This window comes from Capsicum annuum, chromosome 6 (genome assembly GCF_002878395.1).
Source record: "Capsicum annuum cultivar UCD-10X-F1 chromosome 6, UCD10Xv1.1, whole genome shotgun sequence".
In the NCBI taxonomy this organism is placed as follows: domain Eukaryota; kingdom Viridiplantae; phylum Streptophyta; class Magnoliopsida; order Solanales; family Solanaceae; genus Capsicum; species Capsicum annuum.
Genome location: NC_061116.1, coordinates 220,808,142 through 220,830,629, shown reverse-complemented (window position 1 = coordinate 220,830,629; position 22,488 = coordinate 220,808,142). Strand labels below are relative to the sequence as shown.

At 36.3% G+C, this 22,488-nt stretch overlaps 1 protein-coding gene and 1 pseudogene across 1 annotated transcript; one reads left to right on the top strand and one right to left on the bottom strand.

The window, feature by feature from the left end:
- Positions 1-2,390: 2,390 nt before the first annotated feature.
- LOC107874645 (sister chromatid cohesion 1 protein 1) lies at positions 2,391-10,335 on the top strand. The gene is given in 13 exon segments (XM_047414601.1): positions 2,391-2,414; positions 6,620-6,771; positions 7,157-7,277; positions 7,754-7,823; positions 7,972-8,044; positions 8,225-8,334; positions 8,734-8,786; positions 8,835-9,051; positions 9,141-9,219; positions 9,442-9,593; positions 9,690-9,774; positions 9,870-9,982; positions 10,096-10,335. Coding segments are annotated over 13 exon segments (1,332 nt in total). The 3' UTR covers positions 10,179-10,335.
- A 356-nt stretch (positions 10,336-10,691) lies between these two features.
- LOC107873840 lies at positions 10,692-22,038 on the bottom strand (annotated as a pseudogene).
- Between the last annotated feature and the right edge of the window lie 450 nt (positions 22,039-22,488).

Sequence of the window (22,488 nt, the reverse complement as noted above, 5' to 3'; positions counted from 1 at the left end):
GACTCTGCACTTCTGACGGAGGAAAATCTACTGCTTATTAGGACCCCTAGACTGAGCCTCTGAACCTTGGGAGATAAGGGGTCAATACAATTATACTGGTACACAACGCAATCCAAAATAATGTAATTTTATATAAAACATAAGTGAGAGCAAGTCTGAATCATCATGCATGTAATATTTAAAAACACATAGGCACTTCTTTGAAAGTCATAAGAGCAAAACATTATTGTCAATGCATTTCTATTCTTTGTATTACTTCTGAGTTAGGTGGCACTTCCCTATAATTCTGATATTCCACGGGCTATATGGAATCCTCCATTGACTCGGCGGGGAAGCCCCCAACCCAAGTATGCTGCAAAGGTTGGAGTTTCTGATTCTAATACGCCACACGGCACTAGGCCAGCGTAATATAATGTACCCGGATCGGCAAATCACGGTTTTGGACAATGAGTTATCTGAACTCGTGCCCTCTTCGGTAAACCACCTAACATCTCTTTATGCCCTATTTTAGACTTTTCTGAACATGCATCATTCTAAAATTCTAAAATATGAAAGTCTGATAAAGTCTGATTTCCGTATTAATCTGTGTCTGTTATGGCATTGTCTGATTTGGTATCGTCATACCAAGACTTGCAAGTCATGTTTTCTAAGCCATAATGTATTAAGCAAGATCTTTCATTAAAACATAGTTCAGACCACCAACATGCAAATAGTATAGGAGATTTTATGTTCCGAAACATAAACCGAAACTATGCAAGAATTCTTCAAACATATGGTGGTCATGTGTTTTTTTCAAAACCATGTACTCTTTCATTATATGTATTTTCAACATTTAGCAACATGATCAACTCTCTCTTTCGTGTTCAAAAATCATATTCAAGTCATAGCAAAATCCAAATATTTCATATCATGCTTTTCAAAATGCATTGAAAAACAATTCATGTTATACGAAAGATGGGAAAATTCACAACAAGAGAGGGATTCATTATAGTTCATGCTCTCAATTGAATATTCATCCTTAAATACATGATTACATACACATATAATTTCAAATCACTTTGGGGGAAGGCCGAAAGGCCAAAACTATATCATCAATGTTTCTAAAACATGAATATATTCATAAATTCAAAACTCCTTTCTTAAAATCATGGTTTCTATGCCCATGAGATTTTAGGAAAACCCCGCGTACCTCAAATTTGGAATTTGATAGATGCTTCTTGAATCTTACAGATTGGGGATTCCAGATCTTCAATTATTTTTTAAAACTCACGGTTGAATCATGAGGGATCTTGATATTTTGGTTGAGACCCTAGTGGTTAGTTCTTGAGAGATTTGAGAAAAATGACCATATTTTGGTCAATTATGAGCTTAATCCCGTGTTTAAGATGTTAAAGGGGATGGAAAATACCCAAAACACCCTTAAAACATCGGAGGAAAACTGAAAAGGCCAAGGCATTTGGCAGGGCGCCGACTTGCCTGGAGCCCACGATAAGTAAGGCACCGCCTTGCCTATCGTGTTGCTTAATTCCCAGGCAACGCGATAAGCGAGGTGTCGTGGCCTAATCGCGGAGGATTACTATTTTGTAACCCCAAATGTGCCCTTAAGCTCGTCAAAAAATCCCGAAACTCATCCGAGGTGTACTCTTGACTTGCCCCATTGCGTATCAACAAAAAAATCAAGAAATGAAGGTCGGAAAGGTCATGAAATACTTCTCAAAGATTGGGAGCTCAAAATAAGACTAAGTCAGAAAAATTTTCAAGTTTTCAACTCTATAAGTATGCTACTCGGTGATAACATATGGAGGATTTCTTACGGGGGTGATACGACGACTATCCGATTTCTAGTTCGGAAATGAGGGGTGTTACATAAATACATGAAAATAGGCATGCAATTCAATATTCAATCGCTTGTAAACTCATAATCTTCAAACAATATAAATTGGGTATAAACCCTAACTTCAATTTCATGAAAAATCACTTAAAATTCAGTAATTTATAAGTTAAAAAAAGTTTTGGGTGCAAGGACAAAAGGATTGTCCTTGTGAAACCCCACATACCGTAATAATTTGGATTTGATGAAGAAAACTCGACTTTGAAACCCTAGGAGATGATCTTGAATGCTTTCTTGAGATTCTTGAATGTGATACTTAATTCTTGGCTTGATTCTTGAAGATGATGACTTGAATTTTACATTTCTTGGATTGGAAACTTTGAATTCTTGACTATTTTTAAGAAATTTGATGGAGTTCTTGGATGGGGATTAGGGTTTGTTCTTTAGGGAGACTTGGAGAGAAATTATGATTAAAGGGGCATATAATGATCCCTAAGGTTTCAATTCTCTGTTATGGACGAGTTAGGGTGAAGGAAAGGACCCTTTTTCCCTTAAAAACATGAAAACAGCACCTGGAAATTGGGTGCATGCGATAGGGCGTGCGCGCACGCTAATCGCGCGATGCTACTACCTCAGTCACGAAAATGGCATAACTTTTCACTCCAGGTATCAGATTTTGGCGAAATTGGTATCGTTGGAAAGTTAATTCAATTATCTACAATTTGGTGGGTCTTGGGATAAAAAATTCCATGTATATAAAGAGTTATACATGTTTGAAGTAGACCCTTGTAGAATTGAATATCGAATTTTGGACGAAACAAATGATCTTATCTCAACTTTGTTCTAAGTCATTTCTATGAACAATTTTCACCTCTAAACTACTTCATAGACTAGGATAATGATCATGAAACTTGTATTCACATAATAATCACTTGGATTGGAGCTTATACATAAATGAACGATGGTTCAAAGACTAGCCCGAAAATGTGGGGTATTACATTATCTCCCCTTTGGGAACATTCGTCCTCGAAGTTGGCTAATTAGGCTGAAACACTGAGGAATCTAAGGCTATACGCTATTATGCACAACTGAAATAAACTGAATAGCTGAATCTCAAACATAATGAGCTACTAAACTGATCTGCAAGTGCATGAATTCTCATGAATATAACTATATGGATAAGATAAAAACAAGAGAGTCAACTTATGAGTAACCATTACTTTACGCTGGATCTAATCTCATGAGTAAAGATGAGAGGTTTTATAACATGAAAACTCGGGGTATTACAACATCCCCCTCTTGGAATCATTCATACCCGTATGATACTGATTTGGTCGAAAAAAACTAGGAAAAGACTGAGATGATACACATGATACTTATAGACTGATTCAACTTAAAGTTTGATTCAACTTAAAGTTTTCATATGGCATTGATAAATCCATCTGCTAAAGTCTAAACTGAACTAGTCCCCTTTATCATGGTAAGGCCTAACTCGAAACCATAAGGTTCTACATGTAACTCCACACCATAACATAACACCCGTCTGAATTCATGAATTCAACACACCCTGCATTTTCATGACTTCTCATTACCACTTCAACAACTACATTCAACCTTGTACTAGACATTCACTAACGCACAATACACCCATCCACGTGTATACAAACATGACATTCAAGCCTATCTTCATATCCGCATCTACACCATTCAATTCTTCGGAAGATACACATAAAATATTCTCAACTAACCAAATCATACACAGGACTTTACCTCAATATTCTCCACTCACAGACTTACATAAAATAAACATACAACAATCTTTCCCAACATGACACAATTACTTCTTTCCATTTACACAATCATTCATCATCACTATCTTGATCTAAGAGAAGGTCACTGAAAGGTTGGAATATTGGGGTCCATAACGTGAAGGGTTACTAATTATAACTTGACACCTTACTGAGGACGAAGGAATAAAGCATTCACGGCATGGATTCATTAAATAGATCTAATCTGAGGACGTACCTGATATAAATCTGGATTTCACTGATCATTAAGAGTATTGCCTGAGTACATGAGTCATGAGCTGCATAACCCAAATTTGGAGTTCATAACTTATGGAATGCGATTCCAACTGCTGAAAGAACTGGAACTCCTCATTTTGGGAACTAGGAGAGTACATAATTCTCTATCATATGCATGAAAATGAATTAAGATCATCGAAATGAAACGTAAGGCATGAGTAGGTATTGGGGCAACATAAAATACTGAAATAAGATTGGGTCAAGCATCAATCTTTCTCACAACTATTTTACAACTTACTAGTACATCTACTAGAATCTGAAAGCTTGACTTAGTTACTTGTTCTATTATCCCCCCTTGGATTTAAGCCATCACTCTAAGGCTGTGAACCACTATATAAACTCTAGTCTAACTGCAATCACTTTACTTTAGAGTCTGGGATATAACAATGCACATGAACAAAAGAACTTAACCCGAATGACTACACCTAAAAGCGTAAAACCAACTTCTAATACTACCTTCTAAGCTACACCCAATCTTTCTATAGCCCCAATAGTCATCATATAAAACTTGAACACTTACTGACTTCGAATTCACATGATCATCCCCACAGAACCTTGGGCGTACTTCTACATCATACATACAACATCAAACTTGATTACAAATCAAACAAACTTAAGCTCTTGCATACACTGTTCAAGCCTATTAGATCACTTCCATACAGCTAACATTCACAAACACATCAATCATTATACCCACGTTGATCACCCTCTACTATTCAAACTTAGTGTCTAGTTCTAGCTATGATGAACCACAACTTCGTACAATATTCTTACATGCCAAACATTTGAAAACACTTGTCTGCTAAAACTTCATAACAATAATAATCGATCATAATCATATGGCCTATCTTATTTACAATCCATCAACAAATCCTACTTCTACACATCATTACTATTCACCCATCTATACACCTAACTTCTTTCATAGCTCTATAAGTTTCAACTAAACTCCCTTTTCGTGACTTCAACGAAGCCTAAATTAACAACACTCAACCACCAAGTACTTTCATCAATAACCTATACTTTTCTAACACAACAAATATCATTCATAAATATTTTCATACTTCAAGCAAACAACAATTCTCCTTAACTAATAACTCTTTCTCTATCTTCTACTAAACTAACACACAAGGACATATCACTTCATTACTAACTAAATCATATGTAAAAATTTAGCTATATATATATTCAATAAATCGCCCTTACCACTATTCTTGTCATGATGCCTCTAAACCCCCAGTTTCAACCAATATAAGAACAACAAGATGAACAACAAGTTGCTAGTGAATCGAAATAGGCCTCACCCGGCTTCACTAGACTTTGATTTGTGTTTTGAACGAGAAAATGAGATGAATAACAAAGCAACTATGCTAGTGAATCGAAAGATCCCACACGGCTTCACTAGACTTTGATTTTGTTTTGTGAACAAGAAAATGAGATGAATAATAAAGAAACTATGCTAGTGAATCGAAAGATCCCTACACGGCTTCACTAAACTTTTAGTTTCAACAACACAATGATAACAAGATTACAAGAAATAGAAACTTGACACACCATATTCAATGATCTAAGAATACATATCTTACTTTGTCTTAACTGAACGAATCATAAAACTGAGGGTATAAATTTAAACTTGAGGGGATTATAACGCAATAGAAGGATCCTCTCAAGCCGCTTTATGAGACTTCTGAAACTTCTTGCTAGCAAGTTTGAGAGCAATATCACGGGAGGAAATTAGAAATTGCTAATCGTGTTATCTCAAGAATAAGTCATAGATGAGGAATTTTGGGGTAACACACGAATAGATAGGAGTATCTGATAGAACAACTTTACTGCCCGATCTAGAATATGAAAGGACGGAAACTTTTCTTAAATGCCTTGTAGCCTCTCGAAGAAAAGTACAGACGTCTCCGTACCGTTCTTCAAGACTCTACTAGACACGGCTTCACAGACACCCTAGGACTCTTGAACTCTATGCTCTGATACCAAGTTTGTAACGTCCCAAAATACGGGCCCCGAGATGTCACACGGTGCTTAGGATCACAAGTGATCCCAAGCTAACCCTTCTACTGGCATACTTACAAGCAACTAAATAAAATATATAAATCTGAACAAAATCAACATAAAACTTTTCTAATCTTGATCAATACAAAACTGAATTTTCAAGATTACAACTCTGCTTATACAAAACAAAACTGAAAATTTAAGTTTACATAACTGCCTCTAACTGACATTTGTGAAGCCTCTACTATACTGACTATAGGCAACTAGGACGCGACCCCAGCTACCACTAATCAATACATAAGAATAAGAAAGTAAAGAACCATAGTAAATCTAACTGAAGTCCCCGAAATAGGAGGACTCATCATCTCGTTGGGTGGAATCTGCAACTGTTTGAGTCTGAATGTGCATACTAAATCTTGTACCTACAGTATAGGACAATGTAGCACATAGACGTATATGTGGATCGGTACTTTAAGGATGTACTGTGCATATAGGAATGCAATGCATAAGTAAAAATAATATGTCAATGTCATCATTTATAAAATAATGCATGCTAAATGTAAATGACTCACATAGCTTGAGTAAATCTGAAATCTAAAGATCATAATTCATGAATAGTAAAACATGTAGTATAAATCTCGTGAGTCATTACACTTAGTTCTAAAATCTGTATTCTTTTCTCATTCTCAAATCTTGTAAGCTAAAATCTGTGTTCTTTCTTTGCTTTGTTTTCGTTAAATTCAGCACTTCTTTGTCCTTTAATTGGTATTTTCAGGTTCAAATCAATGAAGCTTGGAAGGTGAAAGCAACTGTTGATCCTACGTTGCTTCCCAAGGGTAAATCTCAAGCCAAGTGAGTATCTCATCTCCACTTTGACGTCACAGTAATTTGCCGAGTAGCAGAGATTGTGATGGCCAAGTTTTGTAACTGTCCAATAGTTTCAGTTATGTCGATAGTGCTTCAGTAGATATAACAACTAAAGTATGAACTGACACCAATTAGTTGAATTATTAACTCGATCTATTATGGTTTGTTTCACCCAATGTCTGGGTCAGTTTCATCAATGGATAATTTAAGGCCAGCTTATGCTGCGAGTCCTTTATACCTGGGGACTTTGGTACTTAAAGAGAGTGTGTTTTAGTGATGAACTGGTAGTAAAAGTTGAACTTCTGATTCCTTTTGTTGTTATTCCTAAGTTGATACTTAAGCTTATCATTCCTCTTCTTAATCCCTGCAGACATGCATCGGTTACTCTGCCAGAGAATCAGGAGGAAGAGCTCCCTGAGATTGAACAAACGCTACGAAATCCAGAAACTGTCACAATGATGGATTTCGAACAAACCTCCTATTTTGAAATGGTACATTATGGAAAGCACCGTCACCTCCTCAATCAACTAAATAACTTCAAAGTAGAAAAATAAAACGAAGATCAAAAAACCTACAGAAAAATGCAGAATACATCTTTTTGTTGGAAGTTGGAACTGATCTAATTAGACTATTGAGCTTGCTTTAGATTATCGAATTTAGTCGCATTTCATTGTTCAGAAAGATTGCAAGTTAAATCAATAGAAAGTTAACAATGATAAGGTGGTTTGATTTCCTTTCTCTTTCTTTTGGTTACTGTTATGTGTTTTGCAATTTGTTCTTTGTTATTTCAACTCTTGGGTTGTTTAAGCTTTTTGAAAGACTATTTAAAGTTATTTGGATTTTGTCCATGTTCATGACCTTGTTGAGCATTCAATCTTATCTGATACCACCAAGTACATAGTGAAAATAAGATCATACTTAGTACTACATAAGAGTGCAGCTAAACTCGCGGATGTTCAATGTGCAGAGACTAGATAATGCTGACATCTACGATAAACCCAATGCAGGGGAGGAACGTGCCCCGGACTTGCATCAAGGTATGCCTAGATTCCACTATCAGCATAGATTATGCTAATTGCACCACCACAGTAGAATATATAACTATGTCCTTTGCAAATTCCACTTCTATTTTCACTTTTCTCTTGTTGTGCCTAGATCTTAGCAATCCTGAAATTTTTGTTGCAGTTGATGCAGAAAATATTACCCTGCTTGAACATTTCGAATCGCGTCATACAGATATGTTTAATCATTTTGAGAGGTATCGTGATAAACAGTTAAAAGGCTCTGTATTGCTATCTTTCTAATGTAAAGACTTAATGTGAACCAAACTGTCCATCATTACATCATGGGAAACTAATTTTCCTCATTTCCCAATTGAACTCCAAAGCTTTCCTTCTATTATCCTCCTCTTAATTTTTGAGCATGGATTGCTCCACAGGTTTGATATTGAAGGGGATGATGATACACAAATGAATTTTACTCAGCCAGAGGATGCTCAAATCCCAAGTACTCCTGTGCCATCTGCACCTAAAGAACAAGCCCATAAACGTAAGAATGTATTACTACACTTGCCTTTCCAGAAAAGTACCTGTCTTCTACTTTAGATAAATGAAGTCTTTTTATAAGGTAAATAATAGATGGACTTGAGATGATTTACTTGGTTCTTTATGAGAGACTTTCTGATAAGAGACATCTTCCTCTGAAAGCAGAACATGGATGCAAGTCGTACTTACCTACTATCTGATCAGCTAAAATAGTTTGTGACACCAGGTTTCCTATATTTAAACTTCCAGTTTACATGTGTAGTTCCTTAAAGTTTACAGGCGTAGTTCCTTAAAGAATAAAGCTCTATTGGATTGAGTTGAGCTCGTAGAAAAGTCTTAAGATTTACTTAGGTAATTATATATTTTTCACAAATTGGTTGAATGGAGTGAAATTTTGTAGCAGCTGATGAGATCCCTGACAGACATCCAGAGGAACAAGTGAAGAAGCTTTTGATTACCTATTAGTTTTAAATGAGAACCTGCCTCCATTTGTTTCTGATTGAGCATTTGAATGTGAAGCCTTTCGAACATTTCCAAGGTGGCATAGGCTCTCCATCCAAAGGAATCTCTATAGAGAAACAAAGAGCAAATCTCAACAATTACGAGATTCCACCTGAAATTCTCATGGAGAACCTCAGAGCCAATCTGACAAACATGGGACTGCGTCCAACAGAGGCTGATGGAGTGAAAGAGACTGGTCACATGGCCACACCTGGCTCTGGTATATCGAATTTTTATGAATATCCCAATCTCCATTGTTGATGGGCTATCTGTTATGGTGATATTACTAATATTTTTGTGAAACTATAGGTGATGAGCCTAGATCCATTCCAAGCTCAGGATGATCTGGTCATGGTTTACTATCACAGAACTCTATAACCAATTCAAGGTACGTACTAAAAGTAGATATACATACATTAACAGAAGGACACAAAGATGAACCACTTAAATGATACATACATTAACAGAAGGAAATAAGGAGGAATATCATGGGTCTCGGTACCATAGGAAACTTCAAATCTTTGCTTCTTCTTCTTCTTTTTAAAATTTTGAACGTCTCAGCCATATATGCAGCATCGGGTTACATTGATCAAAACTGTTAACTCTTCAGGTCCAACAAGAAAAGACCACATTCTTCTTCGAAGCACAGTGGCAATGGCCTTCAACTGGTAGCAGAAGAGAATCCATGGCACGATCCCACTCCAAATTTCAAGTTGACTAGATTATCTGAACTATCAGAAAATGGTGTTACACAAGACAATGGTTTGTGTATAGTCAAGAACTTTCCCATTTTAGTTCTGGTCATTTCCTTAATGTGGTTTTGTTTGTTGTGTGCACCACCTTTTACTCTTTTTGCAGAGATATTAATGGAAACCGGACCAACACAAACCCAACGTCCATTCGTTACTCAACCTCTTGACATGGTGACTGACACTATCATGAAGTAAATCCTTTTTCATTAGTTCCTAAAACTTCTTCCAGTTTCATTATGACTCGTCTGACTTACTGATTTTTCACATGATACATTGATGCCCACAGGCAGCTAAAGAGTCATTTTGACACTCCTGGATCGGCGGAGACAGAATGTTTGAATGAACTGACTCTTGGGTTGACAAAGAAACAAGCAGCATGTCTCTTTTATCAGACTTGTGGTATGCATATTTCTTTCAACTCTTTAATCTGCATTGCAGCTCAGAGAAACTTCTTAGTTTTCAACTTCTCATTATAGAGAATAGAATTAAATTTTGCTCCATTCTGTTTGCAGTTCTGGCCACTCGAGACTTCATACAAGTCCAACAGGAGGTGCCATATGGAAACATTCTCATTTCCAGAGGTGCAAAGATGTGATCACGGATAAATCGAGAAGATGCTAAACCCTCACAAGTCATATTGAGGTTCATCTATTGTTATAGCTGAATCAGTTTGTCTTTCAGTTAATGTATTGGAGAGTTCAGGCACAGGTTTTATCGCTCGAATTATTTGGAGGAAGTATTTTTATTGGTTAATCTATCTAGTGTTTAACCGTACAAACCTAGTTATCTCCAAGAGAATATAGATAGTATATGACTGGTCATTCAGATAATAGCTAATTGCATATTTTGCAATAGCATTTGGTTACATGTATCAAGTCCAAGTATCAACAGTGTTCACCATTAGAAACATCGAAATGGTCGCAATAACTCTTTTTGGCAATGTTATCTACTTCCTTTTCTTTTGCTTTTTATTGAATATCATGCTGAAATGATAGAAGATAGGTTCACTCATAGTACGTTGTTGGTTTTGAAGTGATTTACCGAAATCTATTCATTTGAATAGAGGCGTAGTTCAATAATAACTATCCAGTACACGACATGTTCTCTATAGGCAAATCTTGGATAGAAACTTCCTTGCTTGATCTATCAAAACATACAACAAAATTACACACGTTTCTTCACATGTTCAATAGTTTGGCTCATCTAAAGTCACCTAAAATCTTTTAACTACATGACTGAATACAAACATCTCAACAGATTAAACACATCCAATCCTGTTTTACATTCTATCTTCCCTCCTCCGTGGGGCACATGTGATGATTTCATCAACCCTTAGTATCATCTCAGCAGCCTCGGTGGCAGAGAGCAACACAGCCAGTTTAACTTTTGAAAGCCTCTGATATTCCTAGCTCTGCCATATCTCCAACCTGTCATAAAAGCCAGATAAAGATGATCAGATCTAGAAAAATACTAACTCCCAATAAGAAGCAAGAATCGATGATTTGCACGAGATTTGAATTGTGCTTGGAGAAAAAGGAAATGGAGAGAAAGGAAAAGTTTCAGCATTCTTCCTTCACTATGATTTGCTAAAAGGAAGTAACAAAATAAACGGAATGGTCATTTTTCTGTTCTTGAAGAACTAGAAGAGGAAATATGTCTTCTTCCTTCACGGAGAGTCCTCTTAAGACTAACACAGGGAAGAGAAATTCGTTTTTTTCCCACTCTCTGTTATGGTCTTTATGATAAAACTTACTATCTTTCCATTTCCTACTTGCAAACAAGAATATTGAAAAAGATATCAGAATTTGACACCAGAGTATGACTGTTTCACTATTAGATGTTCCAATCAAACCCAAATCGTTATTTTTTCTTTTTAAAGTATGATCCAGTTAAGCCCCAAGAAGAATTACCAAGAAAAAAGAGCACGTAAACGCAAAGACCAATACTCAAGCCTCCTCTTACCTGAAATCTACTGAAAGAATGGATCAAACTTAACACCAAGGTAAATCATGTTTCTTTTTTCCTTTTGGGTACCTCAATTTTCCCCTTAAATAAACAGAAGAACTAAAGAACATAAGTTATTGCTTTTCTTAACGCATGCATCCATAGGGCACTGCCATAAAATTTCCCCTCCATCAAATTGCAAGACGCTGATGAGAAAACATTTAAACAGAGGTGCCTTATTGTGAGGGCATATCCATTAAAAGCATGACGTAGCCACATATTCAGTTCATGTAACGTCATCAGGTTCCTGCTAAGTCTTTCATCAGTGTTGCATTGTTATGCAGAAAAGCAAGGTCAAATTCGAGCAAGCAAAGCAATTTAGAAAGCTGATTTCATGAATAGAGTGTGTTTTGAACTCACCACAAGATAGCATAATTAATTATTCCGACATTTTGAGTGGGTTTACTCACCTTTCCGGTGATGACATCTATTCCTGCATTGCTTTCGTCCTTGTGGTGTTCTGCACGAAGTTGAACAACCAGCTCAGCACCGTCCAGACCAGCATTGTCAGCAACGATGGTTGGAATCGCGAAAAGTGCCCGGGAGAAAGCCTCAATTGCATGAGATCTTTTACCAGGAGTCTTTTTAGCCAGTTCATCCGCTGCCTTTGCCATCACCATCTCAGGCCATCCACCCCCAAGTAGAACCCTGCTGTCATTTACTGTCTGAGACAGGACACACAAGGCATCGTGCAGGGATCTTTCAGCTTCATCCAGAACATGAAGGCTGCCAACAGTATAAGAGAAGGCGACGTTCATATGAAAACATAGCACAGAATTAAGCAGACTTCACTTTCAACCCAATAAAGATGAGATTTTCATCAGCACATGTGTGGGCCATCACCGTGACCAAAGAGAATTTGATTTTAACACACACTTTTATTAAATATTCACTTCCCAAGGAACAAAATTCACACGAGGAAATATAGTTAAATCCTAAGTGGATTTCAAGTAGTTTACAACCTTCCCCAAAATCAAACAGATACTAAGCTAGAGACTATGACACCATTTTTGAGAGACAAATAAGCAGTTGAAGACAAAGAAAGAGTTGAGATGCTAAAACATACCTTGCACCTCTCAAGTCAATTGTACACGCCTGACCCAGTTCCACCCCAGAAAAGTGGATCAACTTGTCCTCACCAATCATTATTTCTTCAATGAGTTTGCAGTGGCCCAGCTTGACAGACTCTGGATTATCAAAGGTAGATGCAATCTCTCCACCAGTAACCAAAGCCAGGCGCTCAATACCATCAAAGTCAGCATGCTCGATAGCAAGTATTCCTGCATCGGCAAATAGTTCCTCTGGGAAATTGTAAATCAGCTGTCGGTTAACAAAGCAGTTTATTCCATGAGAGATGATCTTTTGCACCTTCTCTGTCATTTTATCCTTTTCAGCTGCTTCTAGCTCAGCAACTTTGGCCATTGAATCAACACGGACGTGCACCATAGATTTTAACTTTATCGGTATCCATTGCTGTGTTTGCCACCAATATCTTAGCATTTTCGATACGTTTTGGTTGGCCAACCCCAATCTTTTTATCCAAAATAAACCTGCAGAAAGGAAATGATTTAGAGAGAAGATATCAAGGAACTTATATTCCAAGGAATTTGATGGATTAAAAGGAAAAAGCACAATTAAAAAGGGTCTGGCTTGGGGCTATTGAGACCACGGACCAGCAATTGAACTATTACAAGGAATGAGGTTCACAAAAAGGATGACAAACATAATATCCCCATCTAGAATTCTACAGAAGAGATGTATGGCTTATTTTGGGACAAAGGTTAACTGAGCACGGTAACAGGTTTTTTGGAGTACTTCTAGGTTACAGGGTTCTCCCATAAAATCACATCAATAAAAGGTTCTCTACTTTTTGGAGTACTTATAGGTTACAAGGTTCTCCCATAACATCACATCTAGGGGTGACAAACGGGCGGATTGGATTAGATTTGAACAGGTTAAATATGGATCGAGCAAAAATGGTTTGGATTGCAATCCGCCCATATAAATATAGATAAATATGAATTTGGTCAAATATGGATTGGGTAAAAATGATTTCAACCCACATTTTCCACTAAGCCTAAAAGGAGGAAACTTTGAAAGAACTGCTAGTTGTTCAATTCGTACCAGCATACATACAACTATTCACTGGTATATAAACTATAGCCACAACTCACTGCAATAACCTAACTTTCAGCACACTACAACATTATACAGAAAATTCAATTGCATACACACCATCAAAAGCAAAAATACAGGATCAAATGAGACAAGAGAAACAGTTCAATCAAATCTAATTAACAATATCATCATCCCACTACAACATTATACAGCACCAAACTAACTAAATCTTAAAGAAACATAACACCAGTTCAAAATACATTTCACCCAACTAACTCTTTAATAATCTTCAGGAGTTAATATGTATCAATTTTGTAGCCATCACCCCCTTTAGTTATTTCAACACCAGTTCCATTCCTAGTACCAGCCACCAGGATAATCCACTTCAGTCATGAACTTAGACAAGAACCAATAACAGGCTGATGGAACGACACCCTCAGAGAACGTGCTAAATGTACATGTTTAGCAAAGCTGCTGATTGATTTTTTGTCAGATTTTCACAAAACGAACGTCGCTTTGCCCAAAAGCAGTTCCACAAGCAGGACACTTGCAATGACGGATCTCTAAATTTCTCTGGATGCATGGATTGCAGAAGAGATGATAACATTTTGTGATTACTACCTGCAAAATATTTTAAGAAGAAGATCAGGGCGTCATTTGTCGCACGTCAATAATGCCACTTCTAAATTTAGACAAGATTGCTATAGTGTCTAGATGGGAACAAGGGGCATCTGTAAACCAAATATTACAAAAAATTAAAATCTCCCAGAGAGACGTTCTGCTCTTCCTGTTAACCTTTATTCCCAACAATATTGCTACTTGCTAGGACTCTTCAAAAAGGTCAATGGGTGCGCGTCGGATTCTCCAAAAGTAATAAAAATCTAGCAATAAAAAGCTAGCAAAGAAGCAGAACCACAGCGGGAGAAATGACACAGCAGCCTCCTTATATTTCTGCCGCAACGTTAAAAGATTCATCTCTATATATAACACAAATCTCACAAAATCCACTAACACAATAACCAACAATTACATATCAACCAAAGGACCAGCAGTGTTCGTTGGAGAAGCAGAAAAATCACAACCAGCTAGTTGGAGCAGCAGAAAAATCACAACAATCATTGAACCTAAAAACACAATAATAATGCTAATTCGTGCCTAGAAGCTGCTACCTAGAAGGGCTATCGAAGTGTGTGACCAAACACGATATACAGAAAACCACAAATCCACAATGCACTGTTCAGGAAGCATTATTGCAGAAGCCTCTTGTTTTATGCCTACATCAGTGCATCAGCTGCAGTTTTCATATGAACCAGAAGACAGATCATATCTAGAAATCACTAAATAGATGACTTACCTTCTTGTCCTATTAATGCGAGTCAAGTCTAGCAAGATATGGTTGGAGGTCTACCACAATTTCATCCTCATCGTTGTCCGATCCATCACAGTCTGAGACTTAAGATTTTGAAATATGAGTCTACTATAAGTTATAACATAATAAAATAAAATCACAATATGCAAATGATAACTTACCTTCTTGTCAGCAAAGCCAATCTCTAGCACACAACCTTGCTTCGGCATTTGTAGGTAAAATTGAACTTTGAAATTTTCCTATAATGCGACCCCCAATACTAAAGGTAGATTCTGAGGCTACAGTCGTACTCAATACATCTCGTGCCATCAATGAGAGCTCGGGATACCTTGCACTATTTTCTTTCCAATATGCAAGTACATCCAAATTCGGATTTGCTTTATGGTCAAGTTTTGGTTCCTCCAAGTACAAATCCAATTGTGTTTTGTTTCTACCAAGCTCTGACTAATTCTCAAAGACGTCGAACTCCTCAAGGACATCCCCAATTTCATTGCTAGTTGTGGGCTCCATCGACAAAGAAATAGAGGTTGAAGATATCAAGTATTCTTTGAATAACAACTCTAAATGATCTAAAACTTTTTCAACCTTGACATCAGCGGTCACAGGATCTATTTTGGAGAAGCAAAATTTAACAAACTTCATTTTGTATCGGGGGTCGAGGACAATGGCAATCGATAAGATCATACTATACGACCTCCAATATTTTTTAAACTTTCTTAGCATTAATGTAACCATCTCACTCATAGTTAAGTCACTACCATTTTCTGCTTCCTTTAACAACATTTGAATTTTCCACACATTCGGCAAATACAAATTTGCGGTTGGATATTTGCTACCGGAAAATAGTGTAGTAATCTCATAAAATGGCTTCAAAAATTTAGCAATAACCTCAACCCTTTTCTATTCCTCCTCGGAAAGACTATATTTAAAATCAACATCAAGAAACTTATATTGAACATAAGCTTGTTGGTAGAGGAGAGCACTATCAAGCATCTGGTAAGTGGAATTCCAACGAGTAGTTACATCTTGGCGAAGCTTCTTTGAACACGACAACCCATGATTCTTAATGCATTCCACAAACTTCAATATTCGTCCTTCAGAATGTTTAATGTGCTTAACGCCTTCTCTCACTTTTTCAATAGCTTCATCAGCTTTCTCCAAACCCGCCTTCACTATTAAATTCAAGATATGGATCCCACAACGAATATGAAATAACTTTCCATCACAAACTAGTGAATGCATTAAAGATAAATGACTCTTTAAATGATCTACCACACCTTTATTGCAACTAGCATTATCCAAAGTAAGAGTAAAAATTTTCTTTTCAATGCCCCACTCCTTAATGAACTCGATTAGTAAAGGACCCAAAATTGCGCCAGAATGTGGAGGCGGAACATGACGAAAAATTAACACTCTTTTTTGAAGATTCCAATTCAAATCAACATAATGAGCAGTTAAACAAATGTAGCCATTTGATGCCACAGAGGTTCACATGTCTTAAGTCAGACAGACTCTACTACTCTACTAGGAATCATTGCAAGTTCACACTTTAAAAGTTCTTTTTCCCTATCATACAATTTCAAAATATCAACCTTTGCGGTATTTCTCGAAATGGTTTTGACAGTTGAATTTAAGTACAAATGAATCTTTCTATTTTCTTGATGTTCAACAAAGCTAAAGGGGTAATTATGCTTTAGAATAGCAACAGACATCTTCTCGCGATAAACTACTTGATCAATAAACGCACAAACCTGATTTTGTCCATTATCCAAGTGCTTAGACATATGACATTTCATATTTGTAGTGCCAGAATCTGCTACAAATATTTCCTTACAAACTTGACATTGTGCTTTCGACCTTTCACTGTCGCTAACACGAGGCAATCTCGTAAAAGTATTCCAAACAATTGAAGTGTTTCTTTTAGCTCGTTTTCTTGGGACAGACGAACTAACTTCACAAGATTCCTCATTATCCTCCATCGAAATCTCTATTAAAGAAACAAATTTTTAAAAAGGATACAAATTAGGGGTTTCATAGGAGTTTCAAATTAGGATCCATCTGCTGCGTTTTCTTCTTTTAGAATTAGCAATAAGAGCAAACTAAAATTTAAGAAATAGTAAGAAAAAAAAATAATACCTTCAGTGAATGAATAATTGAAGAAAGTGCTGAACTTGTAGATGTTCTTCTTCCAAAGAATCACTAAATCACATCACTATTCACTAAATCTGCAACCCACATCAACTAAAGCAACTTGAGAAATCTTGTTTTGTCATCGACTCATCCCTATTCGGAAGTAGGGTTTTGTGAGATCGTTGTTTTGTGAGAAACCAAGAGTCAATTTGGAGTCATCCCTATGAGGAAGCAAAGAGGAGAGGTCGTTGTTTTGTGAGAAACCGAGTCAATTTGGAGTCATCCCTATGAGGAAGCAAAGAGGAGAGATCGTTGTATTGTGAAAAACTGGGAGTCAATTTGGAAGAAATGGCCCACAAGTTGTCGCAAATGGGTCTCTATATGGGTACCCATATTTTACCCATTTTGTCCATTAATTTTATGGGCTTTTAAAAAAATTTAAGTCCATATTTACCCACCTGAAATATGAGCGATCCAATTTATTATATATGGGCTAAATGGTCTGATTTTTTGAATATGGTCAAAAATTGCCAGCTCTAATCACATCAATAAACTGATATTGTTGCCTCCACAACAAAAGTTAGGTGCAACAAAATAAAAGCTAAACATGCATCAGTAGTCCAATAACATAAATGTGAACTGAAATTGTCCCAGAAAGACTTCTCAAGTTTGTTTACCAACCCTCCATCTAAAAATGAATCCTTCAGAGAACCTCCAGGCTTCTTAATAATCTGGACTGCCTCTAAATTGGTGCTGCCCTGTCATTCCAATCAGCTTAACCAAAGCTTGAAAACACAATAAAAAAGATAAATAACTAAAGCGGAAATAGGCAGGCATGGGAACAAAATAAAGATTCACTTGGTAACAAATAAGCAGTGCAAAACATGGTAATAGTGTAGTAATAAATCCACTAATAGCAGAAAACGTAAATGTTTCATCGAAGAACAAACTATCCTGTGATGACAAGATGTTAGAATAAGTATTGCAATTCCAGCATCTACATGGCCCACATTCATCTCGATTATAAGAGCAATAGAACAGCATGTACTTGAAACTTCAGTTTAGTTGCTTTACTGTGATTTCAAATGTCAACTAGAAAATAAGGATATCTTCAAGACACACATTCCAGCCCAAACAACTACAGACGTTGTCCCATCACCAACTTCGTCATCTTGCACTTTAGAGATATCTAGTGAAAAGGTTAAGGTAAAACTTTTATATGGATATCGACAAGTTGCAGTTCTGTATACCTTAGTATTTCCGAGTAATAAAGTTCCCAGCAGATTTTAGTGGTTCATTTTGTTCCCCAGAAACACATCATAGACAGGTCTTTGTATCTACAATAGACAATTAAAAGAGACTACCAAGTCTGGATGTAACCTTTCACATAAGCCCTGTTAGCTCTAAGTACCCATTTTATCCTTCTCACAATATTAAACAACAAATACCATCGAATACACTCAGTGCCTAAATAAACCGTTCTGTCCTCCTTTATCCTGTTTAGTAGTGGTCAACTTCTCCCATCAAAGTATCCACTGCTTCCAAAAGTCTGAACAAAAACCCACTTAATTCACACCAAAATACCTAGCATAGTTGCTTACCCCTTGTTAGTATCTAATCTGCAGCATATCTTTCTTAAGAATTCAATGCATTAATAGTTTAACACGTATCTATCTATTAACTGAGATGTCCTTTCAATCCAAATAAAGATAGTATAAAATTTAGTACAAAAATCTTTTGTGTGTCACTTTTACTAAAGTCTAACTATGCTGTTGGCAACTGAAGACCTGTAGAACTCCCATAACTGACCTCTTCTTTGTCAGCAACACCTTTTCTAGAACACAAACTAAATCTTTGAGATGTGTACTGTCAAAATCTCTTAGTGGATACAAATAATGACCCCACACCCCCACCCACCCCAACAAAATAAAAAGAAAAAAAAGAAAAGAAAAGACAAGGATACCAACTAGGACCTTGGCAGCAGGATTGTCGATATGGAGAGACTTCAAAATTGTGGCACCATCATTTGTAACTGTAACACTATGACCTCTCCCAGTTGACTGTAAAATTTTATCCTGCAAAACAACACATAAACAAGATACTACGAATCCACAATCCAACATTCCTTCAAGCAAAGCTGAAAACTACGTACTCTAAGAACGAGCTTACCATTCCCTTAGGTCATAAGGTTGTCTTAACCAAGTCCGCAATTGCCATTGCCCCCACGAAGGATGCCTAAACTTAAAAGACAGGCCATTCTTCAGTAAAGATGACAAATAATAGTGTTTAGCAACATAATTCACGTTTTCTTTCACAGAGGAGTAGAAAGTCATAACATTTTCCCTACTATCACCAACGTATTCATATTATATGGCAGTATTTTACTGGACATAAGAGACTAAAAAGTTAATCTGAATGTGGTGAGATATTAGTGTATTCTGAACAATAATGTACAAAAGATGTAGTGTTATGTGTTAAGTCCTATTGTGAAAAAGTTGTTGAATAGGGAGGAGGTTGTCTAAGATCCCAAAAGTATAAAAAAAAGTGTGTTTTCACTTTGTTAGCAGCTAGAGGGGTGATCTTAACGGCTGAGAATCTGAGGAAGAGAAAGGTCACTTATGCCAGCGGGTGCTTTCTGGCAAGAATTCAGGGTGAAGATATCAACCACCTCCTCATTCATTTTTCGGTAGCATCGAGATTATGATGAGAGATTCTCACATGGTTGGAATATTTCGTGTGATGCCAGGAACAATGAAAGAGGTAATGGCATGGAAGTTCGCACCGCTAGTTCTTATGCTGGTTGTTTGAAGCGAAAGAACTATGAGAGCCTTTAAGGAAGTCGAGATTAATTATGTTCAATTGATGAGTAGTAATTTATACCTTATTTCTTTTTGGTGCACTCATAAGGTACTTTTATGTGTAGAAGATTGGGAGTCGTTTGTAGAAAACAATCTCTTTTTTTGGTTTTCTACTAATTGAATTACTAATATATTCTTTGTTCAAACATAAATAAAATTTATTACTTTATCAAAAAATGGTTGAAAATTCAATCACAGAGAAAATAGCCTACATGAAACGTACCATTCTAGCTCGCTCACCCTTTTCTTCGGTAGCTTCATCTTTAAGAATCCTGTCAATCTGTGAAACTATAACGTAAGCTATAGAATCGACAAAATACATGAAAAGGGAATGGAAGAAAATAATCCACTAACATACCGCCATTAGAAAGAAGACTGAGACGTGTAGTTAAGACCAAAGGCTGAAGAATAGCTCAAGCAATAAGCAGCATACTGCCATCAGAAAAATAGCAAAGACGTTAAGGGCAATAATGACAATTATAAACCCTGAAAATGATAAACCTCAAAAACAGAATTCATAATGATAGAACATGAACGAAGTGAATCAAGAGAAATTTCAGAAGACCAGAACATGAAAGAGCATTAGCTTTAGCATAAAAAAGAATAGTCATAAAAGAAGAACATGATTTTTCAGTTGAAGGCATGACAACACGAGTTCTTTGACTGATTCAATATCAGAAAATATTTACAGCTTGTTTGGATGGTTGTTATCTATTGTATTGTATTGTTCGTTTAAATATAATGTTTGTTTTGATTATTACTTAGATTTTATTACCGTATTGTTAAATGCACTGTTACGTAACGACGAAATGTCCCATGTTACGTAACGACGAAATGTCCCATCTTATGTAACGACCGATTTGGTGTGATCTCGTCGTTACCTATTTTATTCTTTCTCTTTTTTTATCATTTAATAACCCTATTTTATCCTTTACGTTACTTTTTATAACATCTCTACTCCATAACCTACTTTTCTTATAGGTTTGCCCTTCAAATTGCTCATGTGTGACATTATGTAACGACGAAAAATGATACAAACTGTCCGAACATTATATTCATCACGATGATACACTACACTACAATACAATTCATTATGAAACAAAATGTAACAACCATCTAAACAAACTGTTACCGCGCAATGTATAAGGACAAAGCATACTAATCAACCATGACTAGGTGTAAACGCTTATGTAGCAGACACATATCATGCATCATCGTTTTGAAACAAACACATTACACAAGTAAGTAATTTCACTAAAAGTCAAGTCCAAAAGAATCATCAACACTGATCCATACTCCATTATCATAGAAATTATAGAATTCGTAACGAAAATGACAAAATCATTTACATTTGAACTATCACTTTCTTCCTTCGAAAGCCAAAGGCTAGGGCTCAATACAACACAACATAAAACACAACTCAATTACTACTCATGCATATGATTTCTCTCTTTCCATTACACTTATTTTAGTTATAATTTAATTATATTTTTACATAAGTATTCGCCTAACATAATCCTTCTCGTTTATACAGCTCGGGATTCACTATAATTGCGAAAACATGTACACAGAGTTCATGAAAAAGCGACAAGAGAGTAACTACAGAGGAAGATGAACCTTCTAGAACAATGCTGACGGCGTCTACGGTGACAGATCGGCGACGGCTTCGACGGAGACAGATACGGCGACGGCGGAGACGGAGAAGAGAAGTAAATGAGAGTAGAGGAGAGGTATTAGCGGGAAAAGAAAATCTGGAGATCGGGAGAAGGTTCGCGAAAATGGAGCTGTAGAGTTTGAAGGCTTTTTATAGTGTTTGCTTGAGGGTATATTGGTCATAAGAAGAACTATGGCCCGGTGAGATATTGAAATTTGATAATTTTGATTTTCTAAAAATATCAATTTGAGATGAAAATAATTTGGCATGGTTTGATATTTTGCCGAATAAATTGATAATCATATACTCTAATTTAGATACTTAATAGTATCACAACCTTATGATAATGATTTTTCTAATATTACGATCTTACATAATTTAATATTTTAATATTCATTTTATAAATAAAAATTGAATATCATATCAAAATACTTCAAAAAAATATACTATAATTAATATACTTAAATTGAGTGACTTTTTGAGTAAAAATGTGAAAGTTGAGTAATTTTTTGAGTAAAAATATGAGAATTAAGTGATTTTCTGAATAAAAATTAGAATTGAATGACTTTCTGAAAAAATTGAGTCATCATTTGAGTTATTAACTCGTTTTTTGTATGACAGTAGTACAAATGTACAATACCATGCCCACCCAGCTTTTCTTGAACTTTACAGAAACGGGTTGCCCGACATTCTCCCGGTCCAAAATCAAAATGCCCTGCTACTATTATCTTATCTTTGAAAAGTCTCTGTAGTCTTGTCTCTCCTTTTCAAA